General features: G+C 31.0%; 1 protein-coding gene across 1 annotated transcript in view; it reads left to right on the top strand.

The window, feature by feature from the left end:
• LOC106457146 overlaps positions 1-10,101 on the top strand; it is a 68,438-nt gene that overhangs the window by 6,738 nt on the left and 51,599 nt on the right. The window contains exons 3-4 of the mRNA XM_013916534.2: positions 3,678-4,961; positions 7,910-8,005. Of these exons, the coding sequence (XP_013771988.2) occupies positions 3,678-4,961; positions 7,910-8,005 (1,380 nt within the window). The remainder of the gene's footprint in view (positions 1-3,677; positions 4,962-7,909; positions 8,006-10,101) is intronic.

The raw sequence follows: 10,101 nt of genomic DNA on the forward strand, positions 1-10,101 counted from the left end.
GTAAATATTAAGCTTTTTTGAAAATCTGTGTTTTTTATTGTAGACTATACCAATTCTAAGAACCCATGAATAAAAGCAAAAAATAATGTGTTATATGGCAACTGTACTACATTTGCTACTTACATTACCCAATAATAGGGCTCATCAGACTGGCTGGGATACAATAAGTATAATAGTGGTGTAGGTATTATATGCATCATCAGTTTACATGAACAACAACTGTTAGGATATGAATCAGCTTAAGCAAGAGAATTGTAATTACTATCAATTTTATTTAATTCACTTTTAAAGTCAGATATTTAAGTAAGAATTAGTAACACAACATTATTTTGTTTGAATTAACTTAACTTTCATTCACATGAATTGGCAAACTAAAAAACTAATTTTCTTGTTTTCTTAGTGGGTCAGGTATTCACAGTATGAACTATATTAGTAATTTTAAGAACAGGAGTAGGGCTGAATGATTAATCAGTAGTGGTATTTGATAATTGATTAATCGAAGAGCTCACTGATAGATTAGTACTGTAATTTTCTGCATATAATATGCTCTCAAACATAATACATACACTAATCTGCACAAAGAGTCAAATCTGCTTTATCACCATAAATAATACACGCCTAGACTTTTGCAATACTGCAGTCAAAGTAACCCTTTGATGACAAGAATGTTAGAGTGTCCCAATAATCTCTAATTGTGTGTTCGCTGTAGTGCTTGCTATCTTTGAAATCATGACAAAACTGTGTTTATAGATACTGATAATGAATGAAAATGTGAGAAAATTTACATTTATACCTTAGAAACAGAGAGAATTAACCTTATGGAGACGGGGCAAAACCCAATGAGCATAGTTTGTATGGAGAATGATATGCGGTGCAACAATATTTATGATAACTCTGAGTTTTCTTAATGTATCTTTATAAAAGTTGGTGAGATTCTGTTAAAGATTATAAGTACTTTTCCTGTGCAGTACTTCCCAAAAAAAGTCCTTTTTTTTAGACATTGTTTACTATTTTTTTTTCTAAATTTTTTTTAATGAGGTATAAATACTACGATTATTAATTACTAGCACAAACAGCTGCCCATAGGGACGGCATTATTGCTAGTAATACTAATTTTGATTAAAACAAATATTTAAAGTCTAGACACATTGGTGATGTGTTTTGAAAAAGCCAAGGCATGAAAATGTACCATGGAAACATTTAATTGACATTCACATAGTTGTATTAGCCTAAAAATAATTAGTTATTGGGTGAGGCTTTAACTGGATTGCTGTAGACTCCAGCTGTTTTGATTTCAGAAAACCTAAAAAAAAAGCTTTTGTTGTGATTAATAAACCAATAAACACTGATATCTAATGCTTCTTTCTGATTCTATATGATTGTGAAAGGATGTCTGACTTTATATCAATTTCTGAAGAAATGGAGATTGGAGATCTGCACCTTGTAGATCTGTGTCTACTTATATAACATTAAATAGTCCAGTCTTTAATGGGTTTGGTAGCCAGTTATCTTTCCTCAAATCAATAGTTTAAAGTGAATGACAGTGGCAGGTAGCCTTAATAGTGTTGTAATAACAAAGAAAGAGTGATCAAGTTTACTGATGATGGGAATCGAACCCAAGACCTTCAAATCATGAAACACCTCCCCATTATTTCAGTTACCTGGATAGTTGGAATAATTGAAAACCACAAGTTCTATTAGTTGATTATTTGTGTGACAGTTGACTTAATCTTAATTTCAATTCTTGGATAATCATAAACAGTAATAATTGAAACAGTTGATTCTGATTAGTTGATTATTTGCATGAATACTGTTATAATTTAGATCATTTGATAGTTGGAAACTAATTTTGATTGGTTGATTATTTTCATAACATTAATTATTTTAATCTTAATTTTGATTAACTGCTTATTTAACCTCACACTAATGGATGTAACTGATGTTCATAGGTGATCAATTATATTGATTAATCAATATATTTGCCAAGTTCTAGGTATGATCTTTTCCACTCCAGTAATTTTGTTAAATGTATATTGTTTCAGAGCATTATTACTTAACAAAAATGTATTTTCTAATTGTCTGTTTTGACTATTTTTTCTGTATTATTGTTAAAGTAAAACTTGGTTACTATACTTTAGTGGTTCCCAGATTTTTGGCAAACTAGTAAAATACCAAAAGAATTTTCTGAAAAAAGAACTTTTAGTCTTCAAATATTGAAAAAAAACGTAAATAAGTGTCAGTGCTTTCAACAGTCAATGTTGCGGACCAGTAGAAATTAATTCAAGGACCAGTACTGGTCCGCAGACCGGCACTTGGGAAGCACTGCTGTAGTGCATTTTTTATTTTATTAGTGACATTATTTTCCTATTGTAATGTTCTAAATTACCACACATTTTATAAAGATGTGTGCATATGCATGCTTATTTGTTTCTTGCATTAATTTGATTGAACCCCAAACCTTTACAAAGCACTATTTTTGTAATGTTAAATATAGTAGTATAAGAAAGAACTTATCTGTTTGTAACACAAAAAAATATTGAAAGAGAAAGACTATCATGGAAAAGAACAAAATGAAGCAAAAATAAAAGCTATGCAAAGTTATGTATTAGGAATACAGTTTATCTAAACAAATAATGAAGGCCAAAAAATGAAAAATATTTAAACAAGATTATGCACTAAGTATACCAGTCAATGGAACAAGTTTATTGGAGGCCTCTATGTTATATTATGAAACATTCGGGGGTTCACCTGCTATTCAACTTGTATGGTAGTAAAAGCTCAATTTAATAACCTAATATTAGTGGTACAGCATACAAATTATACTAGAATAAAATCGCTATTAAGTTGCCTAAACTAGTGACACCCACAACTGGCTGGGATGCCAACTTTAGGAAGGTTTTCTTACTCACCATCTCCAATGGTAGGACTTTTTCTTTCTCTTCTCTTATTTATTTTTTACTTCTTTTCTTCTGAGAGCACTCACTTTCCCACAACTGTCTACAGATAGTGAAGGATGATATAGATGTGGGACACTATGGGCTTAAGCTCTCACATCTTGCTCTTATTTTGTTTTATTTTTTCTTATTTCCCTCTTTATTATTCACCCCCAGTGGCACAGCAGTAAATCTGTGGATTTAGTGCTAGAAATCAGGTTTTATTACCAGTGGTGGACATAGCACAGGTAGCCCATTGTGTAGCTTTGTGCTTAACTACAAACAAAGATACAAAGTCGTTTATTATTATTTTTTCTTTAGATGAGAGGCTTTGCGAATAGAGATTAAGACTGATAGATGGTATATACCAACGACTATGTAAGTCCTATTTATACAGTAACCTTCAAAACCTTCATGCCCCACATTATAGCCTGTATGTTCTTGTGACTTTGTTTTGCTGTGCAGCAGTTTAGTTAAGACTTGTTTTGTATTATAAATATGTTCTATTTCATCATAGGTTTGATCTCACTGTTTGTAATGCTGTCATTTCTTTTCACTATAAATATTAACTGGTTAGGTAATGTTTATGTTTACACACACAGTGTATACGTGTGTGTGTATTAATGTTTGATTTTTCCTTTTATACACATTGTAACCAGTTGCAAAAATGATATATTGTGAAATAACTTTGGTAAATATTGAAGAATGTGTTTTGTTTTACAAGAACAAATATTTTGATTTCAGCACGGAGGAGTTTTGCTGAAATAGTTAAAAATCCTGTTGTTGATCAATCTCCCAAAAAAGGCATATCTGCTCAAGGTGGTCTCAAAACATCACCAGTAGAAGCTAGGTCAAGTAAAACACGTTCAGGAAGCCCTTCAAAAGATTCTGGAAATGAAACACCCGTAAGAAAAACAACTAAAGGGGTAGGCAAGATTAGTTCAAGAACTCCATCAGCTGATGTGGAAACAACTAAAGGAGTTGGCAAGAATGGATCAAAAACTCCACCAGCTGAAATAGAAACAACTAAAAGAGCAGGCAAGACTGGTTCAAGGACTCCATCAACTGATATAGAAACAACTAAAGGAGTTGGCAAGATTGGATTAAGAACTCCATCAGCTGAAATAGAAACAACTAAAAGAGTAGGCAAGACCGGTTCAAGGACTCCATCAACTGATGTGGAAACAACTAAAGGGGTAGGCAAGATTGGATTAAGAACTCCATCAACTGAAATAGAAACAACTAAAAGAGTAGGCAAGACTGGTTCAAGGACTCCATCAACCGATGTGGAAACAACTAAAGGAGTTGGCAAGATTGGATTAAGAACTCCATCAGCTGAAATAGAAACAACTAAAAGAGTAGGCAAGACTGGTTCAAGGACTCCATCAACAGATATGGAAACAACTAAAGGGGTAGGCAAGATTGGATCAAGAACTCCATCAGCTGAAATAGAAACAACTAAAAGAGTAGGCAAGACTGGTTCAAGAACTTCATCAACTGATATAGAAACAACTAAAAGAACAGGCAAGATGAGTTCAAGGACTCCATCAGCTGATACAGACAAAAGTAAAAGAGTAGGCAAGACTGGTTCAAGAACTCCATCGGCTGATATAGAAACACCTAAAGGAGTTGGCAAGATTGGATCAAGAACTCCATCAGCTGAAATAGAAACAACTAAAAGAGTAGGCAAGACTGGTTCAAGAACTCCATCGGCTGATATAGAAACACCTAAAGTAGTTGGCAAGATTGGATCAAAAACTCCATCAGCTGAAATAGAAACAACTAAAAGAGTGGGCAGGATTGGTTCAAGAACCCCGTCAACTGATGTTGAATCAATGAAGCAATTGAAATCCTCTGAAAAGACTAAGGAAAAACAAACTCAGGAGAGACTTTCAGACAACGAATCAAGCCAAACACAATTTGAATCAGCTTCCAAAGGGAAACATAGTAAAATACTGCCTAAGACGCCAGATACTGATGGAGCTAAGAGAAAACCTTCAGCATCACCTGTAGAAAGCAACAGAAAAGGTAAGAAATAACAATTTGTTTAGAAGGGAAAATTAGATGAGCAACAGATGTTTGCTTGATTAATTTGAACTTTAAAACAAAAAAAAGTTGTAGCATTCTTTTTTTTTTTTTTTCTAAATAGGTTTCTATTCTATTACATATGCACTTTCACTTGCTGTTTTTACTCGTAAGGAAATTCTGAATCAATTTTTAGTTAGAGAAGAAAAAGAAGTATATACTCATTTTGCTCCAGTAAAAAAATGGAGTTGTATAAATATCAAATAACAATTTCCTTGTGCGAGAAATGAACATAACTGTTTCGGGCCTGCTATGCTTAGGTTTAACTTTAACAGTTGCAAATCTTACAACTAAAATAGTAAGCTTTAGAAGATAAACAATTTCCTTAGGGAGAAGAAAAATCTATAATTACACTATCATAATCAATTAAGTTGTGCATTGTAAAAAGAAATCCTGCTGTTAGAATGTACTTTCTTTATTATTGGCTGTGGATAATTATTTATAGAACATACTTATAGTTAACTAGATACAAGCAGATTGAAAGTTGTTCCTTACCTTGTTTATGAACAGTGTAGGTGGATCAGCTAAGACATAATTGTCAGTTAGATTACTCCAAGTATAATTATAATCTTATATGTGTACACCAAAAAGTTTTGTGATATAAACTAAATTTGAACATAATAAAAAGGTAAAATATTGTCTTTTTTAATAAATTATTTAAATTGAACACCTTAGTGAAGAGAAATGCCATTTGAGTAGATAACTTAAACAGACTTTTTAGGGTTAGGAGAAAAAAAGAAGCCAGAATAGGGTGCATGATATACTTGAAACATAAGAACTTTATGTTGGCTGTCAAAAATTATAAAGTATGTGAGCAAATTAGTTATTACCTATGCAAATATTAACGGATTTTGTTTACTACTGAATAGAGTTGTAATGAAGTGTATATTTTGATTTACAAAAGTTCAGAACCTATTACTGAATGAAGGTTTAAACCTTTGATGGTACTAATTAGCATAATTAACTGATGATGTCACAATAACTACTAGTTTGTATTCCAAAGTCTCTTATTTTTTAGGTAGTCCATATATATATATATATATATATATTAGATAAAGCATTCACATGTATTTGAAAAGTTTATAAAGCTGTAATCATGTTTTTATATTTATATAAAAGTATAAAATACATATTTATGTACATGTATTTTCTGTGTGTGATACTTATAGCTACATACAGTAACCTCATATTGCAAGAGCACACTATTGTAGCCTATTAAAATGACTGCAGCTGGCTTAAGCAAAACAGATCTTTATTTAACGTCACTGTTCAAAGCAGGTTACTGCTCAGTGTTTTTAACATAAAATTGCTGATTAATTGAACATAACTAATAAACATAATAATGAATAAACAGCAAATCAGGCCAGAGCAGCACTAATAGTTTGATAAGAAAATAAATACAGACCTTCATCTATAACAAAAAGTAACACAAGAGTGTTGTTAACAGTCATATCTTTTAAGAAGTTTGTTGACTAATTAAAAATTCATCTTGAATGAAAACATCAGCCATATGAATAGATAATGAAAATGATAAATAAACAGCAGAACAGACTAACAGTAACATTTTAGTTAGAAAATAAATAGACTTTATGCCTTGTACACTAGACATTCACTACACATAATTGAAGTAGTGCGGATGTTATTACCTCTCCACCCCTAACCATATAATGTTTTGGTGGTGTGTGTGTTTTTTTTAATGCAACAACTTTTTTTTTAAGTAATCAAAAGATTGTTTACTATTCAAACAGTTTCTGTTAACAAGAGAAAAATCCAGTTACTACCCTGTAAGAAGGTAATATTCAATTAAACATTAATATGCCCCTAATTACTAGCTGTTCCAGTTCCAATTTTTAAGTCCTATAATTAGATTTATAAGATCAACAACTCTGGTTGAGAAAGAGTAACCCAAGTCTGTAATAATGCCAATTTCAAAGGTGAACAAACAAGAAAGTGGACAACAGCTCTCAAAATTAAATCAACAAAGCTCATAATCAACAAATATTACAATATGCACACATATGTAAAGTGATATGGCTATGTGTACTCATTCAGTAGTAGATTTGTTTTCGAAGGGTCATCCGATAGCCAGAAATTCAAACATGGTTCTATACATTCAAATGTTCATCAGGCAGCATTCGAGCAGTGTCAGTTTTTTTTATCTTGTTAACAGAAACTGTTTGACAATGTTGTAATAGTAATCAATCTTTTGATTACTTAAAAAAAAGTTGTTGCATTAAAAAAACATACACACCACCTGGTCCTATACATTTGAATGTTCATCAGGCAGCATTGGAGCAGTGTCAGTCGTAAAAAAAAAAATCTAGAATTTAGTTTCATATGTAATGCCAAACAATTTTCAATCAACTTTTTACTTTGATGGTATTTTAAAAACCTCACTGCAATCTATACAAATCCTATCATACATAGTAAATATATTCACCTGCCAAAGAGAACATATTTATGGAAGGGGTGGAAGATCCTATATTATTCATAATGTGTTTTAAGGTCTTCTTTTACATATAGATGAGTAAAACAACAGAATGCCACACACACATGGCACATTGTGAGCCAAAACATTTAGCTGAAAGGTAAAGACTGTCCCTCAAAAATAAAAACTCCAAACTAGTGGAACACATCTGCCTACCCATCAAAGCAAGTCTTACCACAATTTTCTCTCTCCACTAAAAATTATAATACAATAGTTATACCTCTCTTCCACTAAAATATAATTACTTTTTCCATTTTGTTAAGGGTTCTACAACTTCATTTTAGCAGAAGAGTGACTACTGTATTTTAACAAAAATTCACTGGAATTTATTTTTTCTTACTAAAGTGTACATACTATATTTTGATTTTTCATATGCTATGTTTTTTTGTTGTTGTTGTTGCAGCCCTTTCTCCATCAGAAACAACAAAAGAAGAAGAAAAAGTAGATGTACTGAAAATGAAGAATGAAAATGAAACTTATAAAAAGCCATTTCAGCATGGTAAGTAACAACGAATACATCTTCTGAAGTTAGATAGTATTTGATTTATATAATACTTCACGGAAATGGTCAAAAAGAGATATGTATATTCATCAATAGCTGCAAATTATCAGGTAATACCTAACAAGATATAAAGTGTGTGTTTAATTTAAATGCAGTTGTCAGACAGCTGTAGACTGATTTTAAATAATTCTGTTGGCCGGTTGAGTTGACTCAACGATACCAAATAATGAAACTTTTAAGTCAAATAATTCATAAATTCTCATCAGAATGAACTAGCTTTATAAGGAATTCAGTAAATTAATATCTTCTCTTTCTACTGGTAATAAATAATCGAATGAGATATGTCAGACAGAATTATTAAAAAAATTTGAAAGACAGGGTGTTATAGTCGGGCATTGCATGTAGGTTTGGCTTATTGATTTATATTTCAGTAAATCAAGAAGATTGGAGACTATAATTTTAGGTTATGTCTTAGTAATATCTATAATATAACTGTATTTTTGTGTTAAACTCAAATAGGGGTAAAAAGAATATCTAAAATAGGCAATTTGGAACAAAAAAATGTAATAAAATACAGAGAAGTGAAGATTGATAGTTTATTTAAATATTTCCCTTTGAAATTAATAAATCAAAATTTAGATACTACAAAAATTTGAATTATTAGTTGCATTTTGATGCCAAGTTTATTAACGTAAATTGATGGCAATGTAATTCAATTAAATTTTGAATGTACCTCTGTAAAAAGGATGTGAAATGAGCAGTTTGATCTACCTGCATTCGTAGGGTTAAGCAAGTTTTATCTATGTGTCAACGTTGGTTTCATACAAGAATAAAGCAAAGAAATCATGATTTATATATTTCATCATGTTACATTTACTGGAAACTTCAGTAGTGAAATATAAAACTCAACAACAAAATATTATTCATTAAATTTGAACCACTGAGTGATTATCGTATTAGAACCTCAACATTTAGATAAGTTTCATTTACAAACTTTTGTGTAGTAAAATTGTAACCACTGTCCAATTTAGCAGATAGCCCTTGTGTAGCTTTCCGTGAAATTAAAAAAAACAAACTTACTACAAAGTAAAGATTGTAAGAAGGAAAAATAAAATTTTTATGTGGTACTGGTACTAGTAGTATTACATACAAATCACACAAGTTTATCATTCTAAATACTGAATCATATTATTATTATTATTATTATTATGAACTAAATATAAAATTACACTAAATTATTTAACTTAAAACTACAAATTTAAATGCAAAAGATATAAAAAATCACAAACTCTTTCAGTTCAAAGTCCTAAGCCTAGGTCATGTAAAGACCTTGCACTCGCCAGTCGATAGCTCTTAACCCTAACAATCGTGGATCAACTTCTTTCCTAAAAAATATATCTATTTTGAGTTAATTTTTCAATATAATGATTAATATAAACAGATATACCATGCAGCATGACTTAAGCTACTATATAAAAAAAATAAAAGTCATGTATATCCCATGCAGTTTTTCCAGAAGCAACTTTTCTAACGCTATAGAAAAGCCCTATTGGCCAGTACTAAATACAACCTCTACATAAAATGGCAGTGACTATAATAAGCACCACCCACATTCATATTGTAAAATCCAGAGAACAACGTTTCATCACGTGCTTTCCTTATCATCCTATGATTTGTCAAATGGGAGATACAGCAATTGGAATAATTGGTGCTGAAATTGACACTTTCGACTAGGATTGGCTAAAAGTTTTACAACTGAGGTTTAACATGCCCAGATGCAGTTTTATAAAGAAAACAGACTAGAAAAAGGTTTAGATACCAATCACAGATGGCAGGACCAGTGCTGAGGTGAAAGGAAATATCTTAAAAAAATTTTTGAAAAAAACATTTCTTCTTAGAGGGCACTTGTTTACAGTCTAAAACGTATTGTAGGAATTTTTTCATTAAATTCCTCTTTAAACTTCATTAAATAATACAATTTTGTACAAATAATTGAATGTTATGCTACATTTATAAAAATAAAATCAGAAATCTGTTAAAAGATAAGTTCTCTATCATTTTTTCAATTCACAAATGATTTTGCCCTCACACTT

The sequence above is a fragment of the Limulus polyphemus genome, unplaced genomic scaffold, assembly GCF_000517525.1.
Source record: "Limulus polyphemus unplaced genomic scaffold, Limulus_polyphemus-2.1.2 Scaffold295, whole genome shotgun sequence".
NCBI classification, from domain to species: Eukaryota; Metazoa; Arthropoda; class Merostomata; order Xiphosura; family Limulidae; genus Limulus; species Limulus polyphemus.